Source organism: Lepisosteus oculatus, chromosome 7 (assembly GCF_040954835.1).
Source record: "Lepisosteus oculatus isolate fLepOcu1 chromosome 7, fLepOcu1.hap2, whole genome shotgun sequence".
Lineage (NCBI taxonomy): Eukaryota > Metazoa > Chordata > Actinopteri > Semionotiformes > Lepisosteidae > Lepisosteus > Lepisosteus oculatus.
Genome location: NC_090702.1, coordinates 40,873,787 through 40,895,235, shown reverse-complemented (window position 1 = coordinate 40,895,235; position 21,449 = coordinate 40,873,787). Strand labels below are relative to the sequence as shown.

General features: G+C 37.7%; 1 protein-coding gene and 1 long non-coding RNA gene across 2 annotated transcripts in view; one reads left to right on the top strand and one right to left on the bottom strand.

The window, feature by feature from the left end:
- Positions 1-1,493, top strand: part of LOC107078008 (uncharacterized) — a 36,824-nt gene extending 35,331 nt beyond the window's left edge. The window contains exon 3 of the long non-coding RNA XR_001478984.2: positions 1,406-1,493. This is a non-coding gene — a long non-coding RNA (uncharacterized lncRNA). The remainder of the gene's footprint in view (positions 1-1,405) is intronic.
- Positions 1,220-19,848, bottom strand: cradd (CASP2 and RIPK1 domain containing adaptor with death domain). The gene is made up of 2 exons (XM_006633368.3): positions 18,998-19,848; positions 1,220-2,825 (listed from the first exon to the last, which is right to left on the bottom strand). The coding sequence occupies exons 1-2, from the start codon at positions 19,302-19,304 to the stop codon at positions 2,527-2,529; spliced, it is 606 nt and encodes a 201-aa protein (XP_006633431.1). The 5' UTR covers positions 19,305-19,848; the 3' UTR covers positions 1,220-2,526.
- Between the last annotated feature and the right edge of the window lie 1,601 nt (positions 19,849-21,449).

The following is a 21,449-nucleotide window of genomic DNA, read 5'->3' as shown; positions in this document are numbered from 1 at the left end:
GTATAAAACTCGTATTTGATCTGCAGCACAGCCAAAATATTTTTTATAAACTGAGGAGATAGGGTTAAATGTTAAAGCCTTCCAAAAGTTTTATGTTTACAAATCAATTAAATTATGCCAACTATCTTTTCACAGTTAACTATGACCGTTTACTCTGTAACAACAGAAACATTCCTCAGGATTCTTGGAAAGGGTGATTAGTAGTAGTAGTAAATCATATGGCAGTGGTTGAACAAACTGAACAATTGTGATTAATTGATTTTGTATAAAAGCATTAACCACAATTTATACTGCATACAGCTCTAATTTTGGTGTGAAGTTACAGTCGTCATCAACATTTCATAGGTATTTAGTTTTATCCTAGCATAAATTTGCAAACCAACTGCTGTGATACAAAGATAAAACATTAATGCAAAATGAAAGGGACACCCTGAAAAAACAGTGCCATCTGAATCACATGTACTGCACATCCCAGAATATTAAATACATTTATAAAACTCCAGGAAACAGTTACTCACCCATTTGAGGTACCCCCAGAAAACGTATTTTTGTAATAATGGGTGAAATTTATGCCACAACAGATTTTCATTTTAAATACTCAGCTTTTACTTACTTCAGAAAATAGAACTATTCCAGGAACCGAGTAGATCTATGTAAAAACTTATCTTCTTCCATTTCCTTGTCCATAAATACATATTATAAATTATAAAGTATTTCAACATAGACTCAACCTTCCACACATTGTTGATAAGAGCCTTTGTATATTCTACCCATGTACTAAGAATATTATTTCTCAGGGATTATTTATAAAGAAATATACAGTACAGGCTCACATTGTTTTGTGAAACAGAATCCATTACATAATTCTGCACACACAGTGCATAGCTCTTCAAAATGGGAAAAAAAGGAAACTGCATGATATTTTAAATGCAATTGGGTACAGTGCACATGGACATTCCACGATCACCCCTGGCTTTCCGGTGTGTTGCAACAAGGTTTGGCTCAGGAGTCTTTCTTATCTCATGGTTACAAGTTTTGAATACACAGAATACATCCAGGAACAGGGTGTTCTTTCCAGTAAGGCTCCCTGCCAAGAGCCTCACCACCCCATGCAGCTTGGTACATTATCTGCCAAGATGTGGGCATAGGCTTGTATCTGTCAAATAGCTCACCAGGAGGCAATGAAGATGAAACACACAACATCAGTACCAAACAACAATTAGTACTCCAAGGACCATCTTTAATATGTTCATTTAAAATATTTAAAAGAACTAAATGTCAGCAATGTCTATACACATATAGTTGATACACGTAGTGTTTGGGGCTCATAATTCCAAGTCTGTGCCACTTATATTAATTGGATCTGCTTCTTAACTGAACTTAATTCCATCCATTCTTCTGTTAGTTGTTTATGTAGTACAGGGTCGCGGAGCCTATCCAGGCAAACAACGGACACAAGGCAGGGTACATCCTGGATGGGACAGCAGTCAGTCGCAGACAGGGACAATCACACACAGGCTGACATCAGTGCCAAAGTTCCCTGAAGCCAGTTAACCTACCAGTATGTCTTTGGACTGTGGGAGAAAACCAGAGCACCCAGAGAAAACCCACACGAACACCCCAGGAATTGAACCCAGGACCTCAGCGCTACAAGACAGCAATGGTAACCACTGCGCCATTTTGCTGCCTAAATTCTGCAAGACAAGTTTCCATTAAGAACTTCAAGGTAACCTCATTTAAGTGGGTGTATGACATAGCTTTACTATTCAAGTGAGAAACCTCCTTTGCAAGATTAAAAGGATTTGAGGAAGACTGAGAGCTCTATGGAAGCCAGTGCAACAAAGGTGCTTCCAAAATGAATGGTTTCTTTGAACAAGGACAATTAAAGTTTTTCACTAAGAGTACTAAAAACAGTGATGAGATGAACTGCACACTGCACTTTACAGTTTTTCAGTTGTATGTAGTCTAATTCAGGTCTTGCAGTGGTTGCAAAACCTATTGCATTTATGTAATTATTTGAATTTAAATTCCTGCAGGTGAAGATTTTGTGGAAGTGGAATACATCATAAAATTTACTTTGTCTAAAATGCATTTCACTCAATTTGATAAATTAATGACAGCTGTCTGTGCAAAAATTCATAATTAAATAGGAATGCAAAAACATTAAATACATCAGAATTAGAAATATATTTTTAAAAACATGTATATATAAACATATGTTGTAAAAATACACTTGAAACTCACTTTAACCACAGGGTAACTAAGTACATTTCAGTGTAACCTTCTTGTGTACAATGTGCACCATGACTTTAAATGCTGTTTCCCTTTGTAACACAGTCTGTAGTGTGGGGTGGCATCAAAATCAATAGTTCTTGAAGAGGCATATGAAGACAGTTACTCATTTAGAAACATACAAAAGGCCAAATGTCCTGTTTCCAGGAAAGCTGACACTGGAGTATGTTGTCAACAGCTCTGTTTTTAGACTTAGAATTCCAGCACATTAATCCAATCAGTAATGCTGCTCTTTTACTGGAATATGTCATCTACGACAGAGGTGTCTATTTCCGCTGTCAGCAGACTGTTATGAAGGCACCTCACAGTTGCCCGCTTCCCAAACTTTTGCTTCCACAACACAAAAGCTGCTAAGGCCTGGCTCTGCACATTGAGACAGTGGTTGGCTTTGCAGCGGTAAATGTCATTGCTGGACAAACCAAGATCCAGAAGTAGGGTTTCCCATTCTGGTCCCAGCCTACCGACGAGTTTGTTCAGCTGCTTGTCAGAAGGCACACTGTTCAGCATTTCTTCTGAAATTTGCAGAAGTGGTTCTGTAAGGAAAACACAGAAAATCACTTTGAGAAGAACAACAACTTTGATTAATGGATGATGTGGATAATAATTAACATATATTCATCCACTTTCTAACCACTTCATCCAATTCAGGGTCATGGAGGGGGGCAAGCCTATCCCAGCAATCAACAGGTGCAAGGCAGGGGACAGCAAAAGAACTGAGTGCTCCTCCTTCTATAAGCTCTTATTCTGTTTTTTTTTTACACCTTAAAGGAACCTAGTATTGTCTTCCATTGTTTGGAAACCTCCTATGGAAGTGATTTTATTGTATTGTAACTGAAATACCACATTCCCGGAGGTCTGCGTCATTCCACACTGTACCAGATTCATCTGGGTGAAACAAGGTGTAAGCTAGACCCTAGATATCTAGAACCTGGCTCTGACTGCGTTACCAAGACCAGGGTAATTGCATTTCATCATTCATGACTGGACGGGATGCACATGAGTGATTCCGACAGTTCCACAAGCAATAAATCACCCCCATCAGCAAGAAAGCAGATTGGGCACAGGTGATGACATGATTTAAACTGTTGAATGTCAAACCTGGTGAAAAGAAAGAAAGAAAAAAAACCAACATGCCCAGCGATTTTCACAAGAAAATTGCCTTTGTACCCATCAGTATACTGGAGGCTGTGCCGGGTCACCTCAGGTGGATCCACTGGCAATGGACCCAAGTCTTCTTTAGTGATCAAAGATTCTAAAAACTGCCTTTATTTATGTTATGAAGTGGGGCACAATTAGGGCGATGCACTAATTCTTGTGTACAAAAGACAAATTGAAAGGGAGATCCAGGTGTTCTGGTCTAGTCTAGCTACCTACTGTAGCTGCTACAGAACTCCATGTGTAGTGACTGATCAATAGCAACATAACTATTGTACTGAGCAATTTCAGGGGTCTCATTCGCTGCCCCCTTCTGTGGGTTTATCCTGATGTGACAATATTCCAGCTGGATAACACACAGCCCCAGGCTACAGAGTCCTTATCGAATCAGTGGGAGGAGCTTGGACAGCATGTGACATCTGGGGCTCAGAGACCAGTACACAGGCTGTACAACGGGAGCAGGACAGGATTCCACAAGACAGCATCTGCAACCTGCTGCGAAGCATGCGTCACAGTAATCCAAGCCTGAACAGCTTCCAACGGTGGCGGCCACACACTCTGCTATCTTTGACTTTCCCCCTGCGGGGCGGCTCAGCTGATGACAGATCGTAATCAGCATCGTCAGTTCACTCATGTGAAGCCGGTTCAAAACAAATGTCTAGTGCGACTGCTACAAAAAGGAAGTCATATTCCCGATAACTAAAATATTCCTGGGAATTGGGTGTGGTTCTAACTGATAACTGTCGTTCAAATTGTCATCTTAATAATAACAACATCAAAATAAAAATGTCTGTTATTTTGACATGTTTTGACAAATTGACCAATCCCCATATACAGTACAATATTCTAATCTCGGCATACAACAAAATACAGCACGGATTTTCAAGACACTTGCGTAATTGTGTTGCTTATAGGCTAGTACAAACAAGATCAACAGAAATTCAGCATTTATTTTTGTACTATACTAGATCAGTGCATCTTCCAAAGGCCTAAATTATGACTAACATCCACAGACCTATGCTGTTGGCACACTTTAGTGGTTTGTAATACTCAAGAAAAACTGAAGAACCAGGAAAATGATTTCTGGTTTGCAGACTGGTAAAATAGAATGTAAGGTCCCAGGGAAATTAAATGTATATCCTACCAAGTGAAAACACACATTAAGGAAACGTCACATTAAGAGGATTCCCAACTTAAATAGACAAAGGAAAAGTGAAACCAACATTTTAAATGTGATTTTGCTACAAATGAAGCCTTTAGATTGAATGTAACTTTAATGTTCCTAAGAGAAGCTTAGGCAAGATTAATTCTTATGAAGAAATACACTGAAGAAATTTAGGTCATCCCTGTTTTTAAAGCATTAATTTTATCGATTGCCAATATGCTCTTAATATTACATCATAGTCCTGAATTGCAACTGAAGATTGTAATATCCAGAAGTCAGTGACTGTCACATTATTCTAAGAAATTTTATTAGAGACCGAGACAGTAATTGCACTGAAAGTGCACTGTACTGCGAATTAAATAGGGCAGCAGTAAACAATAAAGGTTGTGTGACTGTTTTCATGGAAATCCACATTTATTTCTTGTACAGTATAAGCTAAACAAAATTACTATATGCACTGCTTGTTATTCCAATCCTATTTATAATGTAAAAAACAAAACAAGCAATTATGCAGAGTGTAATTAGCAGTTTAACTAAAGAACACTTTTTTATAGTTTTTTTAACACAAACATCACAACCTGTTAAACTCTAGTTTAAGAACACTTCACAGTATTCTGTTTCCAGCACACATTAAGCTATTAAGTCCATTTGTACTCTAACAACCCATGTGCTGTACTACAAAACTTAACATTTTTTCAAACATAGAAACATTTTCATTGGCTATTTCCAAATTACTTCCTGGATACCACTGGACCTTGACTGTTTAAACACAAGCTACAGATTAAGGACATGTTAATTTTTTGTGTGTTCAAAGCAATACAAGACATCATAAAACAGACAAAGAGCTACATTGTAAATAAAAGGAGTATGGAAGCAACTGAATGCTTTACAATTCTATAAAGGAAAGGATTGAGGTTTCCAAGAAACAGCAAGGGGGGCGGGGGGGGTTGTTACTTTTTCTAGGAATTCTTTTTAGTTAAAAAAAAAGTCAAGCTAAGGCCATGTGCATTTTTATTGTATATTCCTAAAATACTTTTGAAGAAGTAGAAAGAAATTAGCAATAATGAATCTCATTATATGAAATTACCACACAGAGATAGCAACTAACAGCTGAATCCCTGCCAATGCCCTCCTGAGTGGTACTACAGCTTTCAATAACAGAGAGTAGTTTATTTTTACTGTGTACTAAATGAAAGTCTGAAAGCAAGCTAATTTAATTTGCTGAGGTTGTTAATGCTATCATGTTCTGAACAAAAAAAAGAGGTTTTCTGTGGGATAGATTTCCATATTGTTTCATATCCTGAAATGTGGTAAATTAACGTTAACAGAAGTGGTTCGTAGGTGGCACAGTGGCAAAACAGTTGGAATTGCTGCCTCAAAGCACTGGGGCCTTGGATTAAATTTTTTGGGCCTTGGAGTTTGTATGTTCTCCCTGGGTTTGTGTGGATTTCCTCAGGGTGCTCTTGTTTCCTCCTATAGCCCAAAGACATACTGGTAGAGTAAAGGGCTTCTGGGAAAATTGTGTCCTGCGATGGACTAGTATTCCATCCAGGGTGTATTCCACCTTGCACCCAGTGCTTACTGGGACAGACCTCAGCTGCCCCGCAACCCTGAACTGGGTTAAGTGGTTAGAAAACAGATGGATGCATTCAAAGAAAAAGAACAAGATCACGAATGTTACATATTAATGAATTATAAAAAAAACACTTTTGCAATAGCTTGTTTTTCACTGAATATTGGCCCTGGCGTGAGTGTGTACGTGTCTGCGTTTGTCGTCCCTGCGATGGAGTAGTGTCACATCCAGGCTGTATCCTGCCTTACACCCACTGCTTGCCAGGATAGCCTCTGGCTCACCAGAAATTCTGTACTGACTGAAGCAGTTAAAAAAGGGATGGATAAGCAGTTAGGTAGGTCGTGCTGGGGACACTGTGGTCAACCTCGCCCAACCCCTTCAGCACCTGGTCAGATGTGCACTGTGGCCTGGGGAATCAATAACTGGCAGCCATATCCTGAACCAGCTGAGACATCAGGGAACCACAATAATTGCATGACATCTTAAGGACTCCACACTACAAGGTATATAGATCCAGAAGATTGCTTAAAACACGTGTGAATTTCTGGCAAATGCTGGCACAGATATTTAGTTTAAGATGTCAAATGTACTGCAGACTTTGCTACAAGACCTTTCAAACTATGAAAGTTTGTTTTTTATGTGTTAGTCTCTGAGAGTTACAATTTAACAAGAATGAAAGCACAACATTCTTTACAGAAGAGCAATCTGTTCCTTTGCTTATTGCTCACAAGGGAATAGGCAGACATCCGAAAGGCTTGAGAAAGACTGAATTTCAAAAGAACAGGTTTTGGGACCTTAAAACTTCATTTCACTCGTGTGAAATGTTAATTTTTTTTTTTAACTGCAACAGATTACCAAACATTTGTTCATTGTAAAGAAGTATAATGGTCCCTAGAAACATAACACAGCGATGAAAACATTGAAAATTACTGTATCATGAATTACAGACATAGAAAAACACATTGAACACATTGTATTAGACCATGTGACTAGTCAATGCCAGTGCCAAAGCAGGATTCTCAAAAAATCAAAACTCTGTGTTCTACTTTTCCTGGCAAGGTCAATTTAAAGAATGCACTGAACCATATAAAAAGGGTAAATTGGCTGGAAGTATTAACATTACCAAAGTAAAACATTCTATGCATTACATTTACTTTGAAATGCACTTATTGTATAACTCAATTTTAGCCAAAGAAACTCAATACCGCTATGGCTATGCTAAGGAAGAAGATGGAAATGATATACAGAACTCAAACTATTTCTTGGAAACAATAAAGATCATGCCACTCGTCTTCCTTGAACCGAGAGGAAAAAAACAGCTTGAACACCTCTGTTGTGGCCTGCACAATTACAGGTAAAAACTGTACAGAGAGCATGCGAGTTATATCCTTGACTGATCCTCTGTGAACAATATCCCAGTAAGCCTATTTTCCTGGAATCCTCCACACTGACAGATTCTCTGCCAGGAATAAGCTACGATACCACAGAACACGATTGCTGTTCTCAGCCATTCAATATAGAAGAGCCTCTGCTGTATTGCATTAAGCATTAAGCATTAAGAATTAACCTTGTACTGTTCAGCCAGTACAATATGAATCTTCACAACAAACAGGTGCTCTTTCAAAACTCAAACTTCTGTTGTCTTATGTATATTCTAGTAGTTCCTAACCCCTGGGTCTTCTGCTTTTTGCCAGTTCTAAGCACTATAAATGTTTTACATTTTCTGTTGTGGATGTACTGTATTGTAAACTACAAATCTGAGTTGAAAACAGTCAAATGGGCCTCCGAGTTTCAGGATGGCACTCATGCACGTGTGCTCCCTGAATTGTTACAAATTGGACCAGTGTCTGTTTCTCAATTGGTAAGAGCTGTCAGTCAGAACTAACAACAAGCCTATGAACAAGCTGAGGAAAGTTCTGTCTGCTGAAATTGTTGGAAACAGTATCCCCCTTAGAGTTGGATATGTTTTAACCCTCAGAACTGACTTGAAGAAACAAATTAAATAAAAGTCTAAATAAGCAAGGAAGTCAATCGAGCCATCAGATAGAACTGTTAATATAGAGCTCAGCTGGACTGAGAACCAGCAGACACAGAAAATTACGACCAAGGCTGGGGCAACTGGGTTCATCTTTGCACAGTATCTATGATTTCAAAAACAAATGTTCTTCAGCATTAAACTAAGGTCAATCAGTACACTGTCAAGCTGATAATGTCAACCGATATGTGTTTTTAGGAAAATGATCAGCATCAGCCCAGATGGGGCAAATATTTGGTTGCTATTAATTATCACCTTTATACTCACACAAACCTACGTGAGTAGGTTAGCACTGGAACACTTATACAGTAGTACCCACTCTTAGCAAGTTGCTAACAGATATTGTAAAATGTACAAATGTAAATATGCAATGTCACCAGCTCAAAAATGATCTCCATAAACAAGGATTTCAAACATTCAGGACACTCCTTTATAAGGGCATGTTGTAGATATTCTTCTTGTATATTATTATAAGACTAGCTTCTTGGGTCCTACAATAAACACACTTTGACAAAGTTTATTTCATTTCTCACAACAGCATCAGCAATTTCTGCCCACCCATTGATCACAATCTGATATTTATATACTGTACTGATTCTTGGCTTTGAGGCAACATTGACTCTAGAAGAAAACTGATCTAGTGCCTTCTTGTTAAATCAATATAGAAACTATGGGACCTTTGATACTGTTGGAAAATAATGCATTTCAATCACTTCACTTTAACCAGCAAGAAGCTTTGTTATCTTTCAATGTTCAATGTTATCTTTCAATGTAATATTTTCTCTCATGGATATTGGAGAGATATCTGATGTCTGATGTCTAATGTACCATGGACAACAGAACATTATACCAAATTATGTGCTCAAATAATGAGGGCCCAATTTATCCTGGGGTTACCTTACTCATCTCCAGCATTTTGAAATGTGATTTCTTGCATGTCTTGTGTAATTGTCCTCTTCATATGAGAAAAATCTGCATTAATCATGTTTCATAAGAAATAAACAAATAACCCATTAACCCTGGATTATGTTTTGGTGCACCAGAACTGCTTTAAAAGGTGTGGAGGATTACCACAACACAAGATAGATGAGTACTGCAGTTTCAAAATTAATAATAAGGCAAGAAAAGTAAAACTATTCCTTCTCAAACACCCTGGAAAAGTGTCAACTTACTGTATCTACTGTAGCTTTTAACCCATGTTTTTAACATCCTCCATCTCCTGGCCCTAAAACACAGCTCGTTTTCTCTAAGCCAAGTATTTCATTCCTAGATCTCACATTCCAAAGTTTAGTGTATATCCTTGCGGCTAACCAGCAGAATACAATTTCACATTCTGTGGACCTTAACCATTATTACTGCAGAACCGTTTCCAAAAAATAACAGATGCTCGTTAATCTTCAAGTGGTTCAGCAGAGATCTGCATTAAAGCTAATAAAATTGTTGTTGCTCTCTTTCTTAGCTTGTGATTTAGATTAGGCAATTTAGCAATCAGATTAAGAAATAGCAACACTTTTGCTCCTTCTTCATCTTTAAAATTTTTATATTTCTCAGCCTCATTGGTACATAGCGTAGAAGTATGTTTTCTGATGAACGGAAATTTGTTTTTTTCATGGACATAATATCTTCAAACGCAATGCCTTAACCCTTCAACATGAAAGTATTCAACTTGGAGGGTAACAAAGGATAGGCTTGCTTACCCTTTCATACCAAAGAACAAACTGAAGTGGTAGCAGAAGAAAAGGCCAAACCAGGACACCTTGGGTATCACCTTAAATCACCTTAACAGGCTCTATATATTATATAAACAGTCTTTTAAAGGCATTGCCTTACACTAGTACTTATTCCTGGACACCAGACCTATTCCTGGCCTGAAGGGAATGTCAGACTCAGACAGATTAAGGGAATTGAGTATGTTTAGCCTGAAACACAAAGGATTACATGGGGACTTGATTCAGGTACTTAAAAGTCCTGAGAGGCACTGATGAACTCAGAAGACTTCACAAAGGTATACTAGTGCTTAGATCACTAAAGTATACTAGTAACCAAATGGTCAAGATGAACGAAATGACATCTTCTCTTCCACAGCCTCTCTTTTGTTCCAAAGCATGGCTGGATACCATACAACTGGGGTTCCTGACCCATTTAATCAAAATAGAGACCCTTGTTCACATTATAGGCTTGACCCCACACTACAGACATTATGCTTTCCATTTCAGACCCTTTCAGTCAAAAACCAGGAGCTAATCACTTCCGTTCACCTCTACACCCTCTGCATGGGCAAGGCACATCAGCAGACATCTTCAAGAAGCTGACCCCCACGTCAATCTTTAAGACTGGGCAAAGTAGAATTCCTAGGTTATTCAGTCAATCCAAACAAGCAAGATGGGCCAAGGGCTTTCTTTTCATTGGTAATCATTCCTACGTTCTTATAGAAGGAAAACAAAAGCAACAGATCCATAATTTTCAAATTCAAAACTGTTCAAACCTACATTAAACTGCAGTTCTTCTTTACTCAGATAATTTTTAGAAATTCAGATTACATTTAAAATCGGAGGTCTTTTGTGCTTATTTGTATTTGATTCAATAACCCTAAAAAGAAGCAAACATCTGGAGCTGATGGCAGTTTTCCTGGTAGCTACTGATAGAAAATGAAATTTCAGACAAAACAAGATTTTGTACCAATGCCAAATGAGAGGCCAACATCAATACTGCTAGCTCTGCCAATTAACAGAGAATTCAGAGAAAAAGACCAATATGAGATTATTAATGTTAAATATTGAGGAATTATAAAAAAAAACTTTTGCAATGGGTTGTTTTTAAAACTTACTTCATAGTAGTTATTTCAAATTGGCAAAATGAAAAAATATAAAAAAATTTCATTTTAGAATGTTCAATTGTTAGAAAATTGAATTTACATGAGAATTGTTTACAGATTCTATTTTTTCATTATAAATTGACACTTTCTGGAGCTCAGGATTTCAATGGTTTACATTTTAAGGACTTCAATGCAAATGTCTTGAAACGCAGCTTGGCAGTGTCTCACTCAAGCACAGTATCACCGTTGTCACTTTTTCCAATAAACGCATTAATAGAAATGACTGTTTCAGAATGATACACATGACATGAAAAAGCATAACAGGCAGGCTGAGGAGCAAGTTATTCTGACATGTCTACTTCATTAGACAAAAACCTCTACATTACACTCTCTTTCAACACCAAAGTATAAAGGAATCTCTATAAATTAAATTTGTTTTAATATGGAATAAAAGCATGTATAATACAACTCAATACCGCCCCTAGATCAGCCTGAGGAAGGAAAAAAGGCAAGAACAAACACAAATCCTTCTGACGGTCACTGGAAATAGGATTTACAGCACTCCGGACACAGACTGCCACAGCTGCTCGACCAGCAACATAAAGGCACCCTTAAAAAGTAAACCCTTACCCTTGAAAGACAGAAGAGTGGCACCGTTTTAAAAAACTGGGATTTTTCTTTTAAGAAAACACTATCCTAACATACAGTACAATCCAAAGTATAGCATTGTTTACAGTAGATGTGCACAGTAGTTATAATATTGATCCACAGCCAAAAGGAAACCTCTGTCTGAAGTTAAGGATTAAAGTTATGTGAAAAAGAAATCTCATACACCCAGAGTTTTCCCCGTGCCAGTTTTTCAAACTGCAGGAAAGAAAACAGCTTCTCCTAAAAATAGAATCCAGCACGAAGGGATCTAAATGTAAAAGTTTCCATTCTTGTGATGTTCGTGCCTCACCCCAGCCTCTACTGAAATACATCATGTTTAATATCCCAGGCAGGAAGTCTCCTCCTGCCAAGATTCCTGGAAAGCAGACAGCAATAAAACCACTGGAGTAAAACTAGAGCAACCAACAGTTCACCAATAAAGCAAATACAAACATTCAGCTCTGACTCAGTTTTATAGCTAATTATCGATATTAATCTTATTTAACAAGGTGGCCTGGTTCAATTTTGTTTCTCTGAACTTTGCTCAGCTTTAAAGAAAAAAAAAACTATTTCCTTGCAAGCCAGCAGTTATTTTTTTAAATTTCACAGTCTCTTTAACTACAGACTGACACACTTAACTGCTGCAAAGAAGTTGATCTTTATGTAGGTATTGAAAAAGCAAAAAATAATACTTTCACAGTTTCTTCTGACGGGAAGTCTTCTTAAAGATCACAAACATAATAAAAATAATGACCACAGGCTGCCATAAATTTGGGCTTGTAGCACGCAATAAAAGCCCTTCACTAGGAGGAACAACGTCTGCTTTACTTAGGTAATGCTTTCATCATGTTCTGTGGCCCTTCCTAGAAATTCTTATTTTTTAAGAAAATAGAAGCTGCAGAAACATACAGGAGAAAATGAAAACTGTATGTATGAAAAGAAAAAAAAAGCTTTTTACTAACCAATTGCCAGTGGCAATAAATGCTGCATATACATCAACTTCTTTTTCACTTGGGAGTTCGTTCCCATTTGCTCTCCAATCCCAGCTGACCACTTTTACATGATTTGTGTTCTCTAAAGGCAGCCTTGGGAGACTGCATAAATCAAATCACTTAAAGCAGCTCTACAGCAAACCTCATCTGTGCAAAATTAAACCTGCCTATTTAATTGTAGCAGGTATTTTCTGTGTGAATTTCAAAATGCCAATAACATCTGAGTGTTCATTCACCAACAGTGTAAACGAAAATATGAAACTGTTGCAGAAGTTTAAAAAATAAACGTCACTTGCAGCCATCTTACATTAAATTCGCGCTACGCTCTCGATAATTGCTCATTCCAACCTTTCTCTGGTAAAAAAAAAGCCCTTTTCGAGCTTTTCACATTTTGTGTGTCAGCAGAATGCTCTCCCCCTTAAAAGTCTCTGTGGTTGCACCATAAATGCTGTCTTTAGCTACAGCTTTTATCTTTAAAAAATGATCCTTTTCTGCACTTCTGACATGACTGGCTGAAAGTTATTATCCTCAGTCTAGTTACACCCTTTAAAATCTGTCAGATATCCAGTTATTTATGAACTTAAGAACCGCCACAAGCAAAAGAAGACCACTCTACCCATCTAGCCCATTTGGTTGTTAGTAGGTAATTAATCAAAAGATCTCCTCCTGCCAGATTTTGAAAGAAACCTGGGTAGAGTTAATTTAGATACAACTTAAGTACAGTACACTTTCTTTAATCTGGCATTTGAAGGCTCACTTTCAAGGGAGAACAATAAATTAATATGATTTACTGTAAATGCTGTTGATCACACAGAAAGGCAAACAATGACTTTTTGTTCTGTCAAACTGTCTGCACAGGATGCATAAAATAAGTCCACTACTTTCTTTGCAAAGCCAATAATTTTCTTTGCAACTGCCACTGGCAAAGACTCTACTGTCCGGTTAACCATTGTTTAAATCTTTGTAGGTTTCTCAAAGGTCCAGTTCATTTACTGCCTTCAGTAAGTCCACACAGAAAAATGAAACATTTTAGTATTTAAAAATAAATCTAAATATTGTGTTTATTATTTGTCAAAAACTATTTTTAATCTTTCTGACCATGTCTCCTTGGTTCTTATTCTAGAAACCAAGAGTCCTTTCTGCAATAAAGAAAATGAAAAGTTGCTTTTCCATTCTGTATAGTCAGTTACAACTTTGGAAATAATAAGAAAAATATTTCACCTTAATAAACTAGAAAAAAGATCTCCATACTTAATGTTAGTTACACTGCAACACCAAAACTCCAGAACCACAGTTATGACATAGGCTCCTTAATAGGAGTATCCGAGATTACTGTACAAAATCCTCATGGAAGGAGACCTGTTTCTGAGGGATCATCTCGGGACACAAGGCTCATCCAACACAGCACAGCTAAACTGCTCTGGTTAAAGATCTCCCTGCAGGTCGTATGGGGTGCTTCTGGAGCTTTTGAGCTGCAGTGTAAAATATGGAGGTAGATTAGAACCAATTTACAGGTCCTGGGAAGGCAGCTGCCAAAAAAAACACTGGGTTTTGATTATCAAATAACTGGAATAAATTAAATCAATAGGGTATGATTTTTTCCCAGCAAATTCTCCCAAAAAAGAAAAAAACAATTAAAGAAATTCCTCGTACCAGACTGCCACCTCCAAAATAGTATAAATCCATCCATTTTCTAACCACTACAGTATATACAGTACAGGGTCACAGGGAGCTAAAGCCTATCCTGGCAAGCAACGAGCACTAGGAAGGATACACTCTGGATGGGACCCCAGTCCATCCCAGGGCAGACAGACACATACTTACACATACGCACATACTTACACCAGGGCCAGTCTTCCCAGAAGCCAATTAACCTACTGGTATGTCATTGGACTGTGAGAGGAAAAGCCACGCGGACATGGAGAGAACATGGATACTCCACATAAAAGCACCCCAGGAATTTAACCCAAGGCCCCAGCGCTGTAAGGCAGCAGTGCTAACCAAACTGGAAATTTACAGGTTCAAATTTATAACAGGGTATCCTTGATCACTGATGGAAGCAACTAGACGGACTGTACTAGCATTAACGTCATTAAAAAAATAGTATGCTGGGAACTTTAAATGACATGAAAACAACTAGAAAATGAGACGACGGTACCCTTGTACCATCTAAGAATAGCTAGATTTAGTACTGAACAATAGTAATCTTTGAAATTCAGAAAATCTGATTTTTAAATATGTTTTGTAGAGGATAAAGCAGAATTTATTAGCACAAATGAGTCACTTGGAAACAGACTTCTCAGAATTTTTTTTTTCATTTATCCGCCTGCATGGAATAAGTCAATAAAAAGCTCTGCACTTTAGTGGTGGAAAACAGTCGACAACTGGCTTTAATTACTGGGTATTTTTCCTAGAAAGGCGGATACAGTTCATGCATCTGACCTTGATAGCAGTGCTCCAAATTAAAAAGAGCTTGCATGGAACAAGGAAGTAGGATTGTGCCGAGATTATGCCTTAAAAAGTCTAAATTTAACTTGTTAATCAGCAAAAAACAAACAATATCTAGGCACATTAATGTCCATCATTCTTACAGGTACAGTGTGATCTGATATGAGGGGCTTATGAGCACAAAGAGGTGGTTGGTAATTGAGGTGCAATGTGACAGCAATTTGTTACAATCAGGTTTATGATACTGTAGAAGCCTTCCATTCCAAGAGCAAAACAGAATATCGTACAACTGCAAATGCATGAAAAGTACTAAATAAGACAGGGGCTCAAAGTACAATGCATTAGTATTCTTAGTGCCTACAATGTGCATCATATTTGTTGTATAAGAGAAGAAAACATTTCTACTTTGAAACTAATTTTGGCAATGTGGCCTGCAGCTCTGAACAGCCTAATGGATTCAGAAAAAAAGGCAGTAAACCCAGAAGGTGAACTGATGCAGATATGAAACTGGTAATACAAGCTTCTTACTAAATGCACAGTACTGTATGCACATTAAAAGAACTGAGCAGCTGCACATTCTGCTTGTCTTTCAATTAGACATGTTCAGTTTAAATAGCTGGAGCCGTGGTAGCACAGACAGCAAGGGCGTCTACCTCCTGACCAGAAGGTCCTGGGTTCAATCCCAGGTAGGGGCAAGCAATGTAGTTTTCTCCAATTCCTTCCAGCCAGCACCCAGGACCACTCAGCCTGCTTTCCAAATGAGTACTGGGGGTTAATCCTTCTGGGGGTAACAGGCCGGCCGGAGTGTTGATGGTGACCACATCACCTCCACCTCCAGTGTCGGATGGTTGAGAAAAGTGATGGCCCTTGTCCACTGTTCCCTATGGGCCTTTATGGCCTGAAAAGGGGACCTAACCTACCTACAGTATCTCAGCTTATTTTTTCATATATCCCATCATAAATGTATACTTGGACGATAATAGTGAATTTCAGGCAGACTACACCTCAGTATATTCCAACATTCTCCATATTATTTCCATTTAGCTGTAGGCTCTTTGTGCTCTTTGTGCTCTTTGAAGCAAAACAGCATATCGTGATATATGGATCCTATTCTATCGAATAAAAATACAGAATTAGCCATCAAAACCATAAAAATATAAGAAAGGTTACAAATGCCATTTGGACTATTTAACGTGTTTGGCAGTTACTAGTTGGTAGTTAATTGATCCAAGGATCAGCTTTAAAACAAGTATGGGTAACTTGTTTCTGACTCCCATAACCCAGTAAACAGGTAATTTCAAAAATCAATCTGAGTTAAAAGAAAGAACATTTTCACAATAAAGCATACCTTTGAAATAACTACTGGTTTTGCAACTGGGACAAAAATCAGGGTTCACATTACAGGCTATATCTAATAAACTTATTTTTTTTACATTTATTTTAAAAAATTGTTAACATTCTCTGAAATTCTAAGTGTTGGTAAGGCACCATTCTGCTCACGTCGATTAACAGAAAGGTAAGTCAGAAAGCTAATGGTACCAAAAGTTCTTCAGAACAAGCAGCCTGGGTGTAAACAAAGAAAACAAATTACAAACAATTTGCAGTAGAATATCATAGTAGTTCCTAAATCTCTGCAGAAGTGACTCCTGCACTGTCTCTCCCTCAGACCAGCAACTGCGAGAGAAAGAATGAATGAGCCACATGGACCCTGATACACCCACCTGCAGAGTCACCTGTCAGCCCCTGTGTTGACAGTACAATCCTATAGTGCCTGACAGGAGAGTCACACTAATTCTATCAAGTAGAGTAGTAGTGATCTGTGGACTGTGGTGCATCTCTTAGTCAGGGGCAAGACCCAAGAATCCCTGTTTGCCGGAAATGCGAGAAAGCACTTCAAGAATTCACCCAACCCTAAACCTGGCAGTGCCCTGCTCATCATATGCTGCTGCTTAGGGAATAGTGACACGAACTACATTCAGACGAGAAATTTTGGCATCATGGTGTCCAACCAGGCATAGTGCGTTTTGTTTTAAATACACTCAATGATAACGACACGCCTACATTTAAGTATGATCACAAAATCTGACATGCAAAAAATGCGAGATCATTAAGATAGAATATCTTTTGTCTCTAAGAACGGACCGAAAACATGAACCGGAAAAGAATAGTCGAACTAAAAAAGTTATTTTTAAAGATAGTACACTACTTTGGAAGTGTAATAAAGTATACGTACATTTCTCTGCTTCTTGGACATGCATGTCATGAAGGGATCCAAATTTAAGCTAAAGCACCCACTTATTCAATCTTCTTTTAGGGGGCCGTTCTCTGAGCCCCCATTAATTTACTTGTTATTTTTTTTTAAATACCATTTGTTATTTATAGAAGTATTCCCTTTATAAAAAGGGTGTTACAGGGGTCAGGGGTAAGCGAGATCATGCTGCCAACACCTGGTCAATGTATACTGCAGTTCTTTGTTTAACAAGGACAGCACTCAAAGGATTGTGACTGCCCTACTTTTTTCTTCCAGAACTCTGACCTAATTTATACAAAAATCTGTGCGCGCAAGACCCTGAATCCTTTCGGTCACACAACCCCAAGCTCCACTTCCTCCCTTAAAACGTAATGGCTGTTGCCAGCGGTAGTGGGAGCCAGCTGTTTACGTTTTTCTCAGTCCTTTTCGATCAATGGGACAGTGCCATTTAGGTTATGGCCAAACAAACAAAACCACTGCTGAAGAGCAGCCCGTTCCATGGTTGGCACCGAAACTTGTTTACTGGAAATGGCATGAATCACCACTGACAGGACACAAACAAAAGCGTTCCCCTGTCGAGGAACTATCAAGGACACCACCACTCTAGATCACTGTTCCAATTCAACAACAAAATATATTAATGATACATCTACACACAGCTCTACTAAAAGCAGTCAGACGTTAGATAAAACTCCTTGTTAAACTTTTTAAGTTCCTGAATAAATTCAATATGATCAGAAAGTTAATTGCCTACGGTGTCACGAGTCCTGTATAATTAGGAAATATGTATTAACTTAAATAAAAACCTGTCAATTTTGTAAACTATACGCATAAAAGGGGTATTTAAAATAGTACACAAGGAATTTAAGTTCCCCAGTGTTTACTAAAAAATGTCCTAATTTAATTAAGATATTGGGTTATTGTACAAAGACAATGAGCAATACATCTTGTTGTAGTAATTGCGGTAATCATAACCTTGAACTCTGGATTTTTAAAATGTCTAAGAATACGTTAGCATCAACCGAGTTCAGTTAAATCCGCAATTTTGTTAAGACATCCCTACAGAAGGAACCGAGTTGCATCGCCAAAACCTGCCGCACGACAATGTGCAAAAGTGCAGATCATCTCAGCGAGAGAATCGACGGATGTTCAGTTCCGTCATTTAAAAGGAATGTGGTTTTGTACCAGGAACGAAAGCAAAGAGGGAAAAAAGGACATTTAAAATGATAAAACAAATTAAAGACAAAATATAAATATGAAAACAAAAATGAAACAATCATATCGAAGAAAACTGGTTTTGACAGCTTTGAAATATATTTGGTATACATCGGCGATGCTTTTTTATGGCCTTGGAACGTATTCATTTCAACTGACCTCTGAACAGATTAACGGAATCTTTTTTGCAACGTTGATTAAATAAAGGGTAATGATTTAAGAAGGTGGTGATGTAAGACAGCTACAAAAGTTGCACCGTTGGACTACTGCTCTGCAACGAAACACATCCGCCCACTATTGATCGAGTATTTTGCTTTTGCTTGTACGTCGGTCTGTTTACCACACATATAACTAAGAAGACTTCACATACGCGTTAATGTGGAGTTTAAATCATGGCACTAGTCTTACCTGTTGAATTTACTTCACTAGTCGCATTCTCTAAATCCTGGAGCAATTTCTCTCTCACCCACGGAAACTCTTCCTTCAGAGACTCCAGAAATGTTTCAAACGCCCTTGGTCCTCTGGTGGGGAGAATCTCCAGCAATGCGAGTGTTTTCTGTTTGTTTGTTATCCGGGATCTTATTTCCTCCACATGGCTTTCTGTTAAAATATTTTCTTGATACAAGTATTGAACTATGGTGGTGTCAATTAATACGAGCTGATTAGAAAGCTCCAATCTGTGCTCTCGAAGAAATTGTTTATGCCTGCGATCCATTCAAGACGTTTATCCGAAAACAAGTCACTATTTCAGGAGTATATCGATGTTTTTAGGCGGCGCTAATTTTCTGTCTACCGCCGTTTTCAAATAAAAACTGGAAGTTTATTTTTTAGTTATCAGTAAGCGCCTACAGTGCCAGTTTCTTCCAAGCACGCCAACTACAATACTTGATTACATCCTCAAAACAAACTTCCAGGTAAAGAAAGCACAAACGGTATGCTTTTATTATGAATTATGAAAAACACGTGACGATATTAAATTCTGAGATTGCCTAATTATCCTTAGGTAAAAATGAATGACAGTGCGTTTGTTCTCCTTACACCACAATACTCTCAACTTTTGTATACAAAAACCCTAGCGTAACAGTTAAATTCCTCCCTACTGAAACTTACACTGATCGGTGAGATTTCTGTACTCATTTTTTAAAAATATTTGAAAACATGTTTCAGTAGAGACCACTTCTTAAGCCACAAAGAGCTATACAGTATATTACATTTCTAAAACTAATTTAAAAATAAGGGCAACCTGTTGTACACTTTTTCGAACGTATTCGTTTAGCTTTTGAGTAAGCATTATTATGACCTTCGGTGATAGTAGCTTCTCTACACTTAGGAAATTTCGAGCTGTTCTGATTTGTCAAACTGCATTTTCGTGTGCAAATAGTATCAGATCATAATGTGTGATTGATATAACATGAGTAGAAAATATGCATCATTTGCAGGTTACAGTAGCAAGCTTATTGTTCCGTCTTTAAAATGTCCAGTGTATTCTTTCTTGTTCAACTGCGTGGGTTAATTACTTTGTGTACTTGTTCTTACAAGTCTTTGTTTTTAAAAATATTTCGTGCGTTGCTGCTTTAAAGAAAGTTTGGGTTTTGTTCTGCGGCAGCCTTGAGCTTTTACAGAGTTTGACAGATCAGGCGGGAAACACATGACGAGGTCTCTGATGGGACCACAATCACTGCTATAAATTTCCACTCTTTAATTGTATTACCGAAGCCCGTTTATTTATAGGCTTCTGAGTAGCTCGGTGACGGGACGAGAAGCTGGTGGGAGCGTATCAGAGTGGGCTCAATATAATAGGTATTAGGCACACACCTGTATCACCTTTTGTATTTTCCTTTTTGATTTTGTCTGATAAAATAGTCTATGCATTGATGCATCTCTTACACCCAGAAACCGCATTACCTTACAGTATATGTCTGTAAATGTAAAAAAGCTGATGTCACATTTAATCATGTCTCACTTTTATCTTACCTGTGGGAAAGACAGATATCAAAGGCATATGAGATACATTGTTGAGTAACCTGGTGGGAGGGTACAGTATGTAATATGATCTGGCTTAGTAGATTTGCCAACCTTTAAAGAACTTGTTACAGATCTGGATTTGCAAGTTAGAAACTTGAGAGTTGTTTTCCTGAAAGGCCTCCAGTGATTTATTGAAGTCTTACAGTGGAAAACAGTCATTCTGATATTTTGGTAAAGAATGCTTTAATTCCCTCTGTGCCTTGAAGTCAGATTTGGTAGTTTTAGAAAAGTAGCCTGAAAAAATCCCATTACAGGGAAACATTTACTAATTCAGGGGGAAATAAAAGCATCTTGGTGAATCTGACAAGTATAACAATCATTTTACACAAGCACCTACAAATACAGACCAATCAAGTCATTTCCATGCAATGTGTCGACAACCTAAACAATATTTTTTAATATGTTTTTGTTACAATACATAAAGCACTGTACAATAATACATGTATCAACCTTGCAAGATAGTACAACATTACAGTAAATAGATCCAATAAAATTATATCCTAAAAGATAAAATAGAAAAATAGGTATTTAAATTAGATTTAAAACAGTTCACAGTTGCAGACTCTGTAATGGATCTGGGCAATAAGTTTCACAATTATGGTAGTGCACATGTGCAGGCTCTCTCACACATTATGTTTACTGGTCTTATGTAAAAAAGACACCTGAATTAGAAGATCTCAGATTAAGAACTGAAATATTCTCAGGCAACATATACTGTACTTTAAATAACCTGGAGTTAGACTGCTAAGTGTCATATGCATAATATGGATAACCTTGAAATCCATTCTAAATTTCAAAGGAAGTGAACAGCTGTGTAGCTCAGGCAGACTAGTTT